The sequence below is a fragment of the Ovis canadensis genome, chromosome 2 (assembly GCF_042477335.2).
Source record: "Ovis canadensis isolate MfBH-ARS-UI-01 breed Bighorn chromosome 2, ARS-UI_OviCan_v2, whole genome shotgun sequence".
In the NCBI taxonomy this organism is placed as follows: Eukaryota; Metazoa; Chordata; class Mammalia; order Artiodactyla; family Bovidae; genus Ovis; species Ovis canadensis.
The window spans coordinates 14,335,793-14,354,398 of record NC_091246.1 but is presented as its reverse complement, the minus strand read 5'-3'; the positions used below and the strand labels follow the sequence as shown (position 1 = coordinate 14,354,398).

General features: G+C 38.9%; 1 protein-coding gene across 2 annotated transcripts in view; it reads right to left on the bottom strand.

The window, feature by feature from the left end:
• Window positions 1-18,606, bottom strand: part of TMEM245 (transmembrane protein 245) — a 79,658-nt gene that overhangs the window by 17,823 nt on the left and 43,229 nt on the right. For both annotated transcript variants that reach the window (XM_069575500.1, XM_069575499.1), the window contains 6 exons: window positions 17,165-17,263; window positions 14,103-14,234; window positions 9,973-10,095; window positions 9,698-9,843; window positions 2,643-2,743; window positions 1,302-1,476 (listed from right to left, as the gene is read on the bottom strand). In XM_069575500.1, the coding sequence (XP_069431601.1) occupies window positions 1,302-1,476; window positions 2,643-2,743; window positions 9,698-9,843; window positions 9,973-10,095; window positions 14,103-14,234; window positions 17,165-17,263 (776 nt within the window). The remainder of the gene's footprint in view (window positions 1-1,301; window positions 1,477-2,642; window positions 2,744-9,697; window positions 9,844-9,972; window positions 10,096-14,102; window positions 14,235-17,164; window positions 17,264-18,606) is intronic.

Here is an 18,606-nt window from a genome sequence, read left to right as displayed (position 1 = left end):
CTGTAGTAGGGTTAGTAACCAGTCTTCTTTCAATACTGTTGTGTCTCAGTGACTAGGGAGACCCAAGGAAAGGAAGAAGATAGGGGAACAGCTGGGCGATGGGGCAGTCAAAACACATGCAACATCTATCAGTAAGAATTTCTCATTTTATACGGATGTAGTTCATAGCACCCCAATACAATTTACAATAGCAACATCAATTCTAGCTAAAACCTTAATATAAAATTTGCAACAAAGTTTAAAGAAATGAAAATACTTAACTATAAACCATGTAACTAGTTATTATTTAAATTTCAGCTATTAAATGTTAGTTAAACACAGTGAAGTTCTCCTTTTATATTGACGTTTTAGGCACAAAAGTCCCCCTAAAGTTCCCTTACGGATGTGCTTGTTTCTTTTTGCTCTGAAACTCTGGGGCTTCTTAGTAGTTCTATATATTTACTTTCTACTTTAACTAGAAAGAAACAAGGTAGCATATAACTCGTCTCTTTATAATTTCAAATTAACTGAAGGGTCCTCTTCCTATAAACTTTGACCTTATTGTAATGAGTTTTATTCAAAGAAAATTTATTATATTAACTATGACAATAGTTTATGTAGGTCATATTCTATATCTGAGTAGCTGAATAAAATTCAATTATTTGGTCACATTCTAGATTCTAATAAGCAATGTTTATCTTGATACATGGCTAAATGAAAATCAGCTTAATTTAGTAAACGCAAACTGCTAAAAGAGACATCAAAATCTACAAAAATGACATATTTATTACATTGCTAGTTTGGCTTCTGCCTTAAATTTAACCTGTATTCATCATAGAACCATACTACAGTACCTTAAGTAAGAAAGAAAGCACTGTTTCTCAGATACAAACTTATGAGATTTCATTTTACATGGAAATCCTCATAAAATCTAAAAATATGTTTTTCCAAAAGCAAAGAAGTTCTGAAAATAACTACTAACTGCTTACCATACTTATAATATTCTTATTTTGAAGTATGTACAGGAGTACTTTTTCCTACATTAAATGTCACTAAACCAGAGGATTATTCACAATTTTACTTTAGCCAATGGTCTCATATATTGTAAACACTACTTACTATGAACAAAATAACATACGTTGTGAATGATATTAATCATATAAATTAAACTTTGATTATATCAGTGGGATCACAAAAGATTACTATCACCTGTCCTTTCACCCATGCCCAAAAGTAAAAGAAGAAAAATAAACCTTAATAAAAAAAGGCCAGAGAAATTCCTGGATATGATTCATCACCAACTGCAGAAGTCCAATACTTACCCTGATATATCAGAATAGATGGCAGTATCTACAAAGTAGGTTGGCAAGAGATGAAAAACCAACAGTAAGATGGCTTTGCATCCTAAGCCTTGGGTAAGCCACAGATCAAGAACTGCAGGTACTGCTGCCCAGTATGTGCCCAGAAATGGCACTGCTCCAAGGATTGCTGCTAAGGCTAATACAAGGTTAAAAAGAAGAAGCAACTTTAACATCATCATCAGAGCAATACCAACAGCAGAATCTAAACACTAGCTCCTACTGTTTAAAAATTTCCACCAGAACAAGTTTAAAAAATACATATTCAAATTTTAGGGCAATGATACACCCTGTTTAACTGAATTGGCTATTAAATGAAATCCAAGATCTTAAAACTGGATCATGAAAATCCTTCTGAAGAGTGTGTTTACTTCTACTCTTAAGTCACAAATGTTAGTGCCCCACAGCTGTTATTCTCAATCGATGGCTAGTTAATACATATAGAGATGGCCTCAGTATCCTCAGATGTGGAACCTGTAGGTTCGGAGAGCCAAGGTACCTGAGCACCCACAGATTCTGGAATCTTCAGAGGGTCTCAGAACCACTCCCTCAGGGACACCAAATGACCCTATAATATAACTGTAGCTGCTGCTGCTACTGCTAAGTCACTTCAGTCGTGTCCGACTCTGTGCGACCCCAGAGACGGCCTCCTACCAGGCTCCCCTGTCCCTGGGATTCTCCAGGCAAGAACACTGGAGTGGGTTGCCATTTCCTTCTCCAGTGCATGAAAGTGAAAAGTGAAAGCAAAGTCTCTCAGTCGTGTCCGACTCTTAGCGACCCCATGGACTGCAGCCTTCCAGGCTCCTCCGTCCATGGGATTTTCCAGGCAAGAGTACTGGAGTGGGTGCCATGTCCTTCTCCAATATAACTGTAGAGCACTGGCCAAATATTTGTACTGAGACCAAAGCCAACTCAGAGATTAGTTTCTAAATCTCAGATGAGAACATATATTCCTTACCTTGCTTCTTTCTAATAAAGTGTATCTAAAAACAAAAGAACGAAAAAAACCCACCACAAATAACCTTGCTAGTTGAAGGACCTTACTTCACAATCAACCCTTTTCAGAACAGTATGTTCAACTAACAAATGAATATTTGTTGCTTATGCAGTGTTTACTATGTACTGGGTATTATTCCAGCTACTGGGGACACAGCAATAAACAAACATTACAGATCACATTTCTGCTGCTAATCTAGACTAGATATCAAAATTTAGCATTCCAAGTTTGATGAAGATGACAATGCATGTAAAATGGTTTAATGTTCCTTAAATTGAGCACAGCAGAAGTTATGGTACAGCTGTTACCTGATGGTATGAAGACAATATTGATGCCAAATATAGTATGAGTCAACCAGGTATATAATCCATAGAAGCCAGCCATTTTGAGGGAAGCATCAAACACCCCTCTAGAATGTCCAAAGATAAAGCAGAAATAAAATAAACACAGTATCATACTGGGATTCAGAAAAATCAATTATTTCTAGGCTTCTAGATTTTATTCCAAATCTGATAATAGCTTCAATTTTTCCAGTGGCCTGAGAATGCTGTTTTCATTTTATTTCAATAAAATATACAAATCTTCTATTTAAACCTTGAAATAGATTTACTAAACTGTCCTTTAAATTTCTCTAATAAAAAGATAACAGAAAAACCTTAAGATACCCTATTTACTGAAATAACTCATCAGATTTTCACTTCTGAAGCAGATTACTCACCACCAAAATAAACAGAAAGAAAAATAAGTGTGATCATCTTATCTCGGAGGAGGTAATTAAATTCTGAGACATCCAGGCTGTGGCCAGCCCTCCCCTTGGGAAGAGCAAGTGAGGGATAATATAACTGGTACTTCATCAGTCTTTCTTCTTTTGTTAACAAAATGTTTCCACATTTCTTAAACTATGCAACCCAACTTGCAAAGTAACATCTAAAAATGGTATCAAACAATGCAGGTCACTTTGAGAGAATTTACAGAAGATAAATCTTATAAATTCCAAAGTAAAATCTGAGATTAAAATACAAGAGGTGTAAAAACAGGCACACATATTCAATGATTAATTGGAATGAAAATATGTAATCTCGGGTACTTCATTTTTGCTTTTCAGTTGGAAGACTTAAGGTAGGACTGTGTTGAGGAGGAGAAGTAAGGAACTGCTCAGAGAGAGCACAAAGGCAACAAACCTAAAATCATCCAAGGCATCACAAAGTCACAAAAACAAGGAATCTGTGGGGTACACGGGAGGCACGCCCATACACTCAGGAGAGAAGGAAAAGCTGTCTGTAACTGAAAAAAGCAGAGACCATGGCAGCAGAGGTGACGCTGTATACAGAGGAGGACACACCAAGCTTTCCTAAAGCATCCCAAGAGGTGTACTGTGACAGTAACGTCAAACTCTGGAACCTGGTGATTCAGTCACTTAATACCGGTCTGAGACACGGACTTGGTGACAGAGTGGCTCCCAAATTGTGTCATGCTGACCAGCGGCTTTCACTCAAAAATATCTTAAAGGTGCTATATGACCTCTGACAGTAAGGACACAGATGGAAGAGGTATCAAAAAGACTGAAAGGAAGGGACATAGCCTACAGGAAATATAAATGATCTGAAGAGTAACTGAATACAAAACACGGAAGAAAAAAGGAACATGAGAGATTTGGGTTTTAAACCTGAGGGAGAAAGAATGGCAGTGTATCAAAGTCGTGGAGAAACCCAGAATAGGAGAGAACATGGAAGAAAAGGGAATACGTTTAGCTGGGCCATGTTTAGCCAAAAAAAGGATGATGGGAATACCCTGGAGGCAGCTGGAAATAAGAGACAAGGCTTAACAGCAAACTTGGGACAAGAAATTTGAGATATGCCAGAAAAATCCTAATCATAGGAAAGGGTAAGATACCCCAAGGCGTAAGCCTAGAAAAAATGGGGCAATGAGCTGTATTCTCATAAGGGACCTAAGGACAAAGATATACTAGTCCAAGAGATAATGAAATTATTTCTCTAGTAGGAAGAAAATCACTGTAGTATGCTATTCCCACAGGCTTCCCTGGTGGCTCAGATGGTAAAGAATCCACCTGCAATGTAAAGAATCTGCCTGCAATGCAGGAGACCTGCATTCAAACCCAGCGTCAGGAAGATCCCCTCGAGAAGGGAACTGCTACCCACTCCAGTATTCTTGCCTACGAAATCTCATGGGGCCACAAGAGTTGGACACAACTTAGGAACTAAACAACAACAAACCCAATTGGGAAAAGGATCCGCCAGCTCCCTTCATTACAACTCCCTCCCCTTCCTGATTTACCAGCCACGCCAGAGACCCAGTTTCACAGTAAACTGGACAGAAACTTGGTTGACACTGGATTTCCAGAAGGGGAAAGCACGCTGTGCACGCAGACATAGCATGCTGCTAAGTGGCTCAGGATCGGCTGCTCCCATGGACACCTTCTGTCCCCACTGGAAATAACACAGTCACACACACAAGCCTATGACAGAGGCATCCCATGAAACCATGTGGAGTCCTTGGTAGTGGTAAATATTAATTCAATATTTTTATATAGTTAATACATGGTTTTGTGTCTTTGATAATCCCTACCAATCATGGATACTTACTCCTCCGCTGCTGCTAAGTCGCTTTAGTCGTGTCCCGACTCTTTGCGACCCCATAGATGGCAGCCCACCAGGCTCCCCCGTCCCTGGGGTTCTCCAGGCAAGAACACTGGAGTGGGTTGCCATTTCCTTCCCCAATGCATGAAAGTGAAAAGTGAAAGGGAAGTCATTCAGTCATGTCCAACCTTTGCAACCCCATGGACTGCAGCCTACCAGGCTCCTCTGTCCATGGGATTTTCTAAGCAAGAGTACTGGAGTGGGGTGCCATTGCCTTCTCCAATGCATGAAAGTGAAAAGTGAAAGGGAAGTCACTCAGTTATGTCCGACCTTTGCAACCCCATGGACTGCAGCCCACCAGGCTCCTCTGTCCATGGGATTTTCCAGGCAAGAGTACTGGAGTGGGGTGCCACTGCCTTCTCCGTACTCCTCTAGCACTAACTAAGAAAGTCAACAAGAGGTTGTTTCAATTACACGCACAAATAGCAAACATTTGTATCTCAACACTAGTTCTATTATAAGACTAATAAAATGAATTTAGTAATTTTTAAAGCACCACAAAGAGAAACTAAATATGAAGTTTTTAAAAGTCATTTATTTTCCTTAGAAACCTGAAGCAAAGTTTAGGCTTATTAGGTTGATCTTTAATCAAGCAAGTGAAAAAGGCATTATATTTACTGACTTGGTTATTATTTAAGAACTCTAGCTTAAATTATTAATAAATTACTTTAAACAAATTAATTTAATTTCTCCAAATATGCATGAAATTCTGCCTCTCTATTACAGCATTAGAAAATCTCTTCAAATAAGTGAAAATATATTTTCTTACAGCTTTAAACTCTTCCTTATACATTTCAATTTAAACAATATTTATAATCTTCAATCTCTAACAATTTCCAATGAATATTTAAAATTTAATATTTTCAGTGAAAACTGGAAATACTGACTTACTAAATGATTGACATCAATTTCTATTAACCCTGGTATTTTCAATTTTGCAAAACTAGAGGTGGGGAGCATGTTTACTTTCCAAATGAAAATCTCACAGTACACGCATTCTCCCATCAAATTGATCACTAGGACCCCCCCACCCACCAGCCCTGAAAAGCTGTAATCCCACAAGCAAGAGCCATACCCGTGTGCATGCACTCATGTGAAAATATCACACACACTAAATTGCACTGAGGCCGTGACAACATGCAACTTAGTAATGTGCAATATCTCCACCAGAGCAAGCAGAATGGAGCATCGGGGAAGAAGGGTGCGATGCAAACATTCAGGACACGACATGTTCTAAGGGGAGGAGCATGGTTTGAGGGTAAAGGATGCATGCCACTAACTCAAAAATTCATGAAATGTAAACCCAACCACAGATGTAGTCAGTATAGAGGAACACTTACCCAGAATGGAGAAAAATAACAAAGGTTCAGAAATTCAATGGGACAGTGTTTCTATCAAATAGCCACATATTTCAGAAGACAAAGCTTGAAGAACAAAGACACTTTCACTGTCTGGACATGCAGTTCACTCTCAATTTCAATTCCACTTTTTAACTTATTAATGAATAATGTGAAATGAGTCTAATAACTCACTTAACTGTAACAATGATGAGGACTAATGATTGGTGCTTATAAAATCTGATATAACTGATAATTTACAGACAAAACTACAGCCTCAGGACATTGTAATAATATTTTCACGATCATTTATAGAATATTTTTCCCTCTTAAAAATCTGTCTCCTTGAAGAAACATATTCCATCTTTAATATAATCCCTAAGAACAAAAAAACTGACAGTTTGTGGAACTAGAGCTCATTGTTATCCTACATACATGAGAAATTTTTTTAGAGACATCTATGTAAAACTGCATATTTTAAGTCTTGAATTTGACCCAGTAAAGAAGTAAAAAGCACTCAGACTGCTAAAAATCATCCTGAATTATAATCTATAATTTATATAACTTTAGAGTTGTGCTTAGAAAAATGGCCCAGCCTGTATCAAGTTATCTTGTCTGCACCATATTTTTCAGACTCACAGAAATCTATCAATTTTGAGAACAATTAGGACTGTTGTACTGCTCGAGGGTTGTTAAAAATTTTCCATATTAAAAATAAAATGAATGGTTTTTGTATGAGTACACATTAGAACCAAGACATGGGCTACTGTTACAGCACATAATTAATGTGTACGATCCCAAGAAGATAAAGCAAATCTAACCTGTAAAGAGATATATATTTCCTCATATCACTGTAGATGACTACACTCTCTCTAACCTCAAATTCCTTCCTGAACCAAAGACCTCAATTTTTAAAAAATTTTCACTGAAATACAGTCAATTTACAATGTTGTATTTGTTTCAGGTGTACAGTAAAGTGATTCACTTATACATACATATACATACATATTTACACTCTCTTCCGTTATAGTTATTACAAGATATTGAGTATCCTGTGATATACAGTAGGTCCTAGTTATTTTTTATATATGGTAGTGTGTATATTTTAATCCCAAACTCCTAATTTGACCCTCTCCATATCCCCTTTGGTAATCATAAGTTTGTTTTCTATGTCTGTGAGTTTGTTTGTTTTGTAAATAAGTTCGTTCGCAGCCTTTTTTTTTAGATTCCATATATCAGTGATATCATATGGTATTTGTCATTCTCTGCAAAGAACTAAATTTTTAGCTTCTGGCTTCATGTGTCCAGCTGAATAATGTTAACAGTACCACAAATTTAATTCATCACTTTTGACACAACCCCTTCCTCCTGGAGGAAAGCATCATGGTATACCAGAAGAATGTGTGATCTCCATCAGCTGGATATGGGTGCAAATCACAGCTTTGCTTACCAATTCGAAGAAATCACGACATTAAAGAGTAATGTTTAAAACAAAGGAGATGGCATTATCTTGTGTGGAAAAAAATGACTCAGTGACAGATATTCAGAGGATGGTCAGCTATGCTAATAAAGGTTATGTCAGGAAAACGTAGTATCTTAATCTTTAAGTTCTTTACAGACAAGCTAGATAATTTTGCGTAAGACTTGGCTTAAGTAACATCACTTAGAGGATTCTGACAGCCTTGATATGGTTGATTCCATAACTTTACCGTACTGGGAAGACAGAAAGTTATTTTTCCTTTTTGGTAAGAATATTTGCATAAACTTATCTGAGTCAGACAGATGTCACTTAGATAAACTAAAGTTAATCTATTGCTAGATTAATAAAGATGATAACCGAAGGTCAAATAGGCTTAGAAGGGTTGCTGAAACCAAAAAGTATCTTTCCTGAAGACAACTTCACCCTGAAAGGTGTTACAGTAGACAGTATAGTCCCAAACTTGGAATAATTACATGGATGGCTCCAGGTGGATACCTGAGAGCACCAAAGGGGATACGAGCTTTCTTGTTTTTAATCCCACTTACTGTCCAATAACGGCTTCCCAGGTGGTTCAGTGATCAAGAATCCGCCTGCCAATGCAGGAGACGAGGGTTTGATCCCTGGGTCAGGAAGATCCCCTAGAGGAGGAAATGGCAACCCATTCCACTATTCTTCCCGGGAAATCCCATGGACATTGGAGCCTGGCGGGCTGCAGATCATGGGGTCACAAAAGAGTCAGACACAACTTAGTGACTAAAACAACAACTGTCCAATAAAGTCTAGGAGGAAAAGGGGAGAAAAAACCTAGCAAAGTTTCCAGAGAAAAATACAGTTTAGGTGTATGAATGCTATTTGAATGTAACCAAGGATTTTCCAAAGATTAAAGTGGTATCCTCATCAGCTGTTACATGAACACAGTGGAGAAAAAAAAAAAAAAAGCCAAAATCAGTCAGACAAAATTATCAGGTCAAATCAAGTTTTCTGTAGAAGACTAGTTTTGAGCAACTATCATTTTCTTAAAAGTATGTGGAAACAGAAATGCCAGCCAAAGATTCACTATTCAGAGAAGCTTTAGACACCTAACAACTTATTAAAAAAAGAAGCTCTCATGGATAACACGAGGACTTAATTTGAGTAGCTATTCAACTGAAGTCAAAATGAAATAGAGTCTTATTAATGAATTAAGAACAATGAGGGACAAAGGTTGGGGAAGGAGCTGAAACAAGGCTGCAAAAGGCCTTTCCCTACCTGACATGATGAAAAGGAAAAGGGAGTCAGTGACTTGGAAAGAGAATATGAAGAATAAAAGTTGAAAAATCAGCTCATTCAAAAGTCAAGCCTGTGATACATGGATATCAGATGACATGATGGAAGTTTCTGGCCAGACGCTATGATACACACAGAGCCTATGATTTGGAGATAACTGCAAATTTCTCATTTCTAGGATCCAAAGTACCCCCTGCAGAGGGCACAGCCTGGCTGCAGAGGGCAAGAGGAAGAAACAGGAAGGCCATCTACTCTCCTTCATGAGCAAAGTCAGAATTCCTGAGAGTATGAGGAGGCTTCTGAGAGAAGGTAAGGTGTACGTGTGGTGTAGGAGGGGCTTCACCTGAGTAAACCAAGTAATGATTAGAAGCTGGAGTAAGAGCCTGTGGATGTAAAGATGATGGAGACAGGCCACTGGATCTTTGCACATCACAGACTTGAGGGCAGGACACTGAAAATGTTTTACGTTATCCTCGCAAAGGAGATTTTAAAAATTTGAAAATGCCAGTGTCCCTCAGTCATTTAGCACTGAATGCTGCTAGGAAGGCTCAAGACAGAAAAACAGGCCTCTCGTGGAGAACAGTTTCTGAAGGAAGTAAGAACAGCATAAATCTTATCCCTACCTGATAGCTTCTTCCACAGACTGGCCAATAATATTAGAAGAAGGACCTGGCTGAGATAGTGGTGTCAGGCTTATCACCCACTTCACTGGCTTGTAGTACTCATCACTGGAACTTAACAGATAAAATAGTGTGGTCAGGAAAATTATCTGCAAAACAAAGGACAGTGTCTCCTAAAATATCACATTTGGAAACTACAGGAAGGATAACACAAGCGGAACCAAGAATATGCTTTGCTGTGGAAGGCGTGCGACATGTGCTCGGCTGTGTGGACATACCAGCGACAGGACAAAGTTGAGGAGGGCAGTCCCACTGTAGAAAAGGATGGTCAGGAGCGTGGTAACGGTGGAGAAGAGCAGACTCACGTTCCGGCTCATGACGACCCACAGAGACTCTAAGATCTGCAAACATTCGAATGACGCTCAGTAAGGAAAACGGTTATAAATCACGGTGAACCTACTTCAAAGAGTAGGCCACCATTAAAACATCCCTGCTGTAACGCAGAAATAGATTTGATGATATTTTTTTAAATGTATCTGTTTGAAAAACTTCCTCTGTTTAAAAAACCAGACACAGAAAGTTTATACACAGCATGACTATAACTATGTGAACATGGCACACAGAGAAAAAAATACCTACAGAACATGCCAGAATGTAACCTGTGACTGGATGTAGCTTCTAGGACCACAAGTGCAGGCCATGAAATCCTAATATTTGCCTTATTAGTCACCTCCCCTACTACCTTGCCATCTCCAACTTAGAACAATTGAAAAATATAAAAACATCACTTCAATGACTTCACAAACATCACAATAACAGAAATGAACTGAAGTCACAAAACAAAATGAACAGATGGGGTCAGAGCTCTGCAACTGAAAATCTTTCCTCAGATAGACATGACCCTATACTAAGACCTACTGAGTTCATTTGATCCACCAGCAAATTCACTAGAACCAGATATTAACACATGTGAAATATTACTGAAAGAAGATGTATAATGTTTATAGCACGCCTACATGTTTTCATTTCCTATCTCTTCATGAATTCAGTCCTACTTGATAATGTCCGTTCTATTATTATCCCCAAGAGGACTACTATATCTACTACTGTGGGCAAGAATCCCTTAGAAGAAATGCAGTAGCCCTCATAGTCAACAAGAGTCCAAAATGCAGTACTTGAGTGCAGTCTCAAAAATGAAAGAATGATCTCGGTTCATTTCCAAGGTAAACCATTCAATATCACAGTAATCCAAGTCTATGCCCCAACCACTAATGCTGAAGAAGCTGAACAGTTCGATGAAGATCTATAAGACCTCCTAGAACTAACATGAAAAAAAAGATATCCTTTTCATCACAGAGGACTGGAATGCAAAAGTAGGAAATCAAGAGACACCTGGAGTAACAGGCAAGTTTGGCCTTGGAGTACAGAATGAAGCAGGGCAAAGGCTCACAGAGTACTGCCAAGAGAACACACTGGTCACAGCAAACACCCTCTTTCCAACAACACAAGAGATGACTGAACACACGGACATCACTGGACGGTCAATACCTAAATCAGATTGAGAGGACTATCCTCCCTCTCTCTTAATGAAAAACATGGAGGCAGGATGATCAGAAAAACACCTTCCATTATAGCTTTCAAAATGCTTCCCTAAACCTCACAGCAAGGTGGTGAGGGAAGCAGTGGAGATGATATTTCCGTTTTACAGACATACAAACTGAAGCTCAGGGATTTTAAAAAACTTGCCCAAAGGCCTGAAGCTAGTAAGTTGGAACCAGAGCTGGGCACCAGAACTCCTAACATCTGTTTTATTTTGGTGCCCTTTCCAAAAGAGAAATTCTGTTTTCTGTCATATGTCCAAGTTATACCATCTGTGCTATGAAAGGCCTATCCATTCCTTTCCTGCCTCAAACATACGACTTATAAAAGGCGTATTTTGTTGTCCTCGGTGTTTCTTGCAAACCTCAGCGCAGGCTTCATGAGAGGAGTTTGGAAGGCTAGTTTCATTTACAATAACTCCTTACATAAAATCTTGCAAATGCTTCATGATGCCTACAAAAATATGCATGACTGACTGACTGACCTTGTGGGATAAAGAATAAATGAATAATGCCACTGATTCCAAGAAACAAACCAACAATGCCCTTACTTGTCTTTGGGGAATTCTGTCTTTGGAATTTTTATTAAAAATTTTAAAAAAAAGTTTCTGGGTCATACTGATAGGAAATACGCTGTGGTAATTCTTAAGAAATTAACAGAATACATTAACTATAGACTGGTAGTTGCCAGCCACAAACCAGCAACTTTTCTATGTACTCAAAGGGATTAAGAAGAAAGGTTCAGAAAATAAGAAATAGATGTTGGGTATTATAAAACTAAAAAACTGAATCAGGGGCTGACCTTGACGTTTCTTAAGATTTTTTCTGATGAGATAGGTGGTGATGTTAAAGAACGCGATTTTTTTTAATACTGTATAATAAAATGTCAATATTTAGAAATTAGTGAACATTAATTCCAAATGACCAGTGCACATTACAAAATCATGTAAGGGTGAAAGATCCATTCCTAACCAAGACAGATCCATGGACCCTAATATAAGAGAGTAGAAAAAGTTCACTGATAATGCTTTCAAATTCCACACTGCAACTAACCTTAAAGAAATACCATCTGCTGAGTGTCAGAGTAGTATCAAAGAACTGTCACAATGATCTGAAAAGGTTATTAACAGACTTCCCTCTCTTTTCCAACTACATATCTGTGTGAGGCTGGATTTTCCTCACATACTTCAAACAAAACAACATATTCCAACAGACTTGAGTACAGGAACAAGTATGAGAATCCAGACATTAAATAGGTTTGCAAAAATGTAATGAAAGCCGCTCTTATCACTAAATCATTATTTTGTTTTGGAAAATGGTTATTTTTCAAACACAAAAAGCACGTTCTTTATGTCAACAAGTAACATTATATTTTAGTAGCTGTTAAATATTTTTAAAGTTCTCGGTTTTAACTGAGAATACAATAAATACCAATAGAATGCACATCAGCAAAAGCTCTTTGGAGCTCTCAGACCAAACAGTTTGAGAGCCACTGGACTAGAGAAAACAGAGGGAACGGATTATCAAAAGCAACATTCTTAGAACTGAAGGACATGAATTTCTAGATTTAACCTCAAACTATCACAGCTATATTAGGCGATTGGGAGGACAGGAAAATGTGAGTGCAGGAATGGGCCAAGGGCCCAACAGAGTCGTAAGAAAACCCCAGGGGAGCAGTAAGGAGGCACTGAGAGACTTGTATCTTCATCTTCCATGTCAGAAGCCGAAGATAACACTGTGAAACCCAGGAAGACCAGCATAAATATTATTTTAGAAATTTTAGAGGTAAATACACAGAGAAAGTTAAAAGAATGCAGAGCTCTGGAGAATGAGACTGAAGAGGGAAGCACAGAGCAGGGGCAACACTATTCATTATTTAACACTTTAAAGCATCTTCGACTTTTCAGCTATGGTCATCTCTTGTTCTGATAAAAACTAAAATTTAAAAACATCTAGCACAGCAAACCTCCACTTTTTAAAAAATTTTATTTTTTTAAAGTTTTTTTTTTGATGTGGGCCATTTTTTTTTTAAACTCTTTATTGAATTTGCCACAACACTGCTTCCATTCCGGTTTGGTTTTCTGGCACCGAGGCATGTGGGGTCCTAGCTCCTCAACTAGGAATCGGAGCTGCACCCTCTGCACTGGAAGGGCTTTTCCCAACCACTGGACCACCACGGAAGTCCCAAACCTCATTTTTATTAACATGAAAAGAGTTACAAGTTTATTCACAAGAGAGGATTTCTCATCTCTGTGAAAAGCCACAGGCCGAGAGACCTCACAAAGTATGCTATGGAGTGAGACTCAGCAACACTGCAGACTGTTCCTTGCTGCCTCCGATCTGCATAGCAAGGCAGAGGCGGGTGGCATGAACGAAGGACAGGAGGGATGACAGAAATCTAAGCCTTTAAGCACCCAGTCTCTCTATTGTAACCGGAACCATATTTCTATCTGACAAAGGACCTGACCAACCAAAGGCGGCTCCCTTGCTAGTGGTTCAACTAGGGGCATTCTGGTCAGTCTCGGGGATGAGGACACCATTCTCAGAACCCGGGAGCTGCAGCATCGTGCATGCTTCCTGAGTCAGCATCTCTTGGTTACTCTTCAACCATAGAGGAGAGATCAGGGGAGCTACACTTGAGGCCTACAGCTTTGGGACATCTTCCTGGTGCATTTAGAATTCTCAAAACTGCAAAATCTCATGGCATTAAAATCAGGGTGATGAAAGACATTTACGTGTGTGAAAAAAACCTGGGAATTAGAGTCTGTTTTTTCCTAAGTCCAATTTAATTAAAAAATACTATTTCTTACCGAAAGAAATGTCTCAATGTTCTCGTGGACAAAGGAAGCGATATCCTGCCAGTCGAGAATGTCCCCCAGCCAGCTATTCTGACGACTTATGTGCAGCTTCTGCCCTCTGTGCCTTCCAGAGTGCGATACGTTCTGTGGAACAAAACAGTTCAGACATGAAACCCCCGTCTTAACCTGAAGACAAGAAGACATGTAAATAGCCTACTTTGTTTCAGGTCCACTTGAGCAGTTTAGTAAATACACAGAGGTGAAAAACTTCGTATTATATCAGAAATTAACAAAGAACTCCATCAAAAAGACCCGAAATATGTTTTTCTGTTTATATTCTAGCTACTGTGTCTCAGCCTAGCTTAAATGCATCCCTCCTAAGCATGTTCATGAACACACTTTACCCGTCAGTATATTCAATTGAACATGAACATAGCATATACTTTCATCTTATTTTCCCCTGCTTTCTCCCCTCTAACCTTTCTTTTAGTCTCCCATTTTTGCTTTTTCCCTCCTTTCCTCTTGTACCTTACTACTCTTCCAAACAAGCTAAAGAGAGCAGAGAGAAATAAAACATGAAAAAGTATAGCTAAAAGCAATATTAAATATAATGGTATCAGATGTGGAAGGGTGATGAATAAACAAAGCGACTAGTAAGGTTAAAATTTAGAAATAGAAGTAGATTTTTAACATTTTGCATGTGTTTCCATTTTTGCACTTTTCCAAAAAGCCCAGGGATGCCAATCTTCACTAGCAAGGAAAACATTCAGTTCAGTTCAGTTGCTCAGTCGTGTCCAACTCCTTGCGACCCCATAAATCACAGCACACCAGGCCTCCCTGTCTATCACCAACTCCCGGAGTTCACTCAGACTCACATCCATCGAGTCAGTGATGCCATCCAGCCATCTCATCCTCTGTCGTCCCCTTCTCCTCCTGCCCGCAATCCCTCCCAGCATCAGAGTCTTTTCCAATGAGTCAACTCTTCGCATGACGTGGCCAAAGTACTGGAGCTTCAGCTTTAGCAACATTCCTTCCAAAGAAATCCCAGGGCTGATCTCCTTGCAGTCCAAGGGACTCTCAAGAGTCTTCTCCAACACCACAGTTCAAAAGCATCAATTCTTCGGCACTCAGCCTTCTTCACAGTCCAACTCTCACATCCATACATGACCACAGGAAAAACCTTAGCCTTGACTAGACTTAGGTCCTAGTAAAAGAGGTAAAGAAAGTAATGCACTTACCCACATACAAACCTATGCTTTTAAAACACTGACCTGACCTCCCTGGACCATTCAGGAAGCTCAAAGTGGGTGAGGGACAGTAAAAGCTGTTTGTGTGTAAGCAGAAGCCCCAGAATTAGCAGAAGAAACAAGATACAACCTTTGTAATTGGCTCTTCAGCAGGTATCTACCCAGAGATTCCCCAGTTAGGTTTTGTTTGGTTTTAATATTCATTTATTTATCTTGCTGCACTGGATCTTAGTTGTATCTTGTGGGGTCTTAAGGCAAACTCTTAGTTGTGGCATGTGGGATCTAGGTCTGTCAAGGGCTCAAACCCAAGCTCCCTGCACTGGGAGCTCAGAGTCTTAACCACTGGACCACCAGGAGGTGCTCCCAGTGAGTTTTAACTCTCAATTATTGAAAAACCCACAAAACCCATCACCATTCCTTCAACTTCTCCTAAGCAAGAGCCAACAAAGGTCCATGTAGTCAAAGCTCTGGTTTTTCCAGTAGTCATGTATGGATGTGAGTTGCACTATAAAGAAAGCTGAGTGCTGAAGAATTGATGCTTTCGAACTGTGGTGTTGGAGAAGACTCTTGAGAGTCCCTTGGACTGCAAGAAGATCCAACCAGTCCATCCTAAAGGAAATCAGTCCTGAATATTCTATGGAAGGACTGATGCTGAAGCTAAAACTTCAATACTTTGGCCACCTGATGCGAAGAACGGACTCACTGGAAAAGATCCTGATGCTGGGAAAGACTGAAGGCGGGAGAAGAAGGGGATGACAGAGGATGAGATGGTTGCATAGCATCACCGACCCGATGGACATGGGCTTGGGTGGACTCCGGGAGTTGGTGATGAACAGGGAAGCCTGGTGTGCTGCAGTCCATGGGGTCACAAAGAGTCGGACACGACTGAGCGACTGAACTGAACTGCCAAGAGCACACAATGCCAAACAGGTCACTAGGGAACATATGCAAATGTTCAGCTACACCCTCCTCCCCGTTACCCAAGCTAACTCTGCCTGACGCAATCTCTCTGCCCCTGCACGGGCATCTTCCACAGCACAGTCCCTGATGGCAGTCCCAAGGGCCCTGCCAACAGTGTACAAAATGGCTGGCATGACTACCTGCTTTCAAACTGTCATTTTTATATTTAGTAAAAAATTATACACATCATTACAAGAAGCACTAAAGGTTTATTTAAAATAAAATAATCATCTCTAAACTTCTGGATCTATTTTCCCTTCCTCAAAGAAAAAGTTCTTAATGTCCAGAGCTGTACTGTCCCAAATAGTAGCCACTACCCACTTGTGGCTACCGAGTACCTAAATATGCTCTTAGCGTAAAAGATAAACCAGACCTCTAGCACTCAGAATGGAAAAGATTTTATATGTATATGTTATATATAAAATATAAAATCTCATTACTTTTTCATTAATTACATATGGAAATGACATATATTGGGTATACTGTGTTAAATAAAATACATTATTAAAATGAATCTCATCCATCCTAGTTTTTTTTTTTTCTCTTTTTTTTAATGCAGCCACTAGAAAGTTAACGTTATATATACGGCTTGCATCACACTTCTACTGCACAGATCTGGTTAAGAGGATGAGACACTGTTGAGGATAATGAAAAGCAGATAGAACACCAATAACAGAGAAACTGATGGTTCTGCCATGAGGTTAATCATCAATTCAAGTTGACTTTTAATGACCTGAGGTTTAAGACCTTGCAGGTTAAAAATGTCAAGAAATGAATTCTCCGTGTTAACACAATCCGACCTAGTCAATGAGTCCATAAAAGGACATTATTAGTTTACAACTGAAATCCTTAGCTAAAATAACTTACCTTTACAAACCAAGAATGATACAGCCTATCCCAAAGTTCTAGTACTTGTTTTTCAATTACAGCCGTATTATTCACCTTATCTCCGAGAATCTTATGAAGCTGGAAGGAATACAGATTTAATCTGAGTTAGTGTTTCAGGCAACAATCCAGTAAAATTAATACATGCTGGTCTTTACATTTGTTCCAAATCAAACTAAAATGTCCCAGACTATTTAACTGCCTCCAACCACACTGTTCTTTCCTTAAACTCTACCCAGTATTTCCAGTAAATACTCTCTCTCCTGTCTTTTTGCTTCTTGATTATTTCCTTTGCTCTTAGGTCTCTAAGAAAACTTCTTTAGGTCTTAAGAGAACAAAGCCATGCTTACTGACTTTTCTGATCTCATCTGCCCAGAGAAAAATCTTTTCCAAGTGACCCTGGTGCTCATCCGTTATATGGAAGTATCATGTTACACTTACCACTAGCATTAGAATTACCACACAACTTTAGGTAAAATTTTAGAACCTTAGCTATAAACACAAATCTTCCTTTGAATATGCTGAGAGATGTTAGGTCTCAGTGTGTGTTATTTGCTTAGCCGTGTCCAACTCTGTGACCCCATGGACTGTAGCCCGCCAGGCTCCTTTGTCCATGGGGTTCTCCAGGCAAGAATGTGGGCCTGGGTAGTCATTCCCTTCTCTAGGGATCTTCCCACCCCAGGGACTGAACTCGGGTCTTCTGCACTGCAGGCAGATTCCTTACTGTCTGAGCCAGAGATGTCAGGACTCAAGAGTTATGACCAATTAAGACTGGCTCAGGGTTTGGGAAATCAAAAACACTAAGACAAGATAACCTGGAGAAAGCTATTCATTATAGTATCTCATCCCACATTTTACATGTTATTAAAACCATATGGTAATCTTAAAGACTTTTTAAAAAGACAATGATTTGCTGCCCCACTTAATATAATTGCTGCCATTTTTCCCTCTGCAACTTTCTGCCTGCTTACACAGATACAGTTTAGAATTCTATGTTTTCTTTTGCATCAGAAGTATTTCATTTTTATTCTTCAACACTAACCTTTATTTTTAATGGTTTCCTATTTGCTAAGTTTTTCTATTATTATTTAATCAATCATAGGACATAGAGATGGTTCTCAATTTATAATGTCACAAGTAACACTGCAATAAATATCCTTATGCAACTTTTTTATTACTAACATTAAGATAAACATACAGGAATCAAAGGAAATAAGCATTTGAATGACTCTGGTGAAACACTGCTAAACTGTCTTCTATAAGGACTATACCAATTAATACTTACCAATGTTGTATGAAAGAACCAATTTTTCCCAAACCTTATGAACTGATAAATTATTAAATTATTAGATAATTCAATAGGTGTGAAATGGTAATAATTATTTTTATTTTTCTTTAGTGATGAGAGTGACCATTTTCCATGT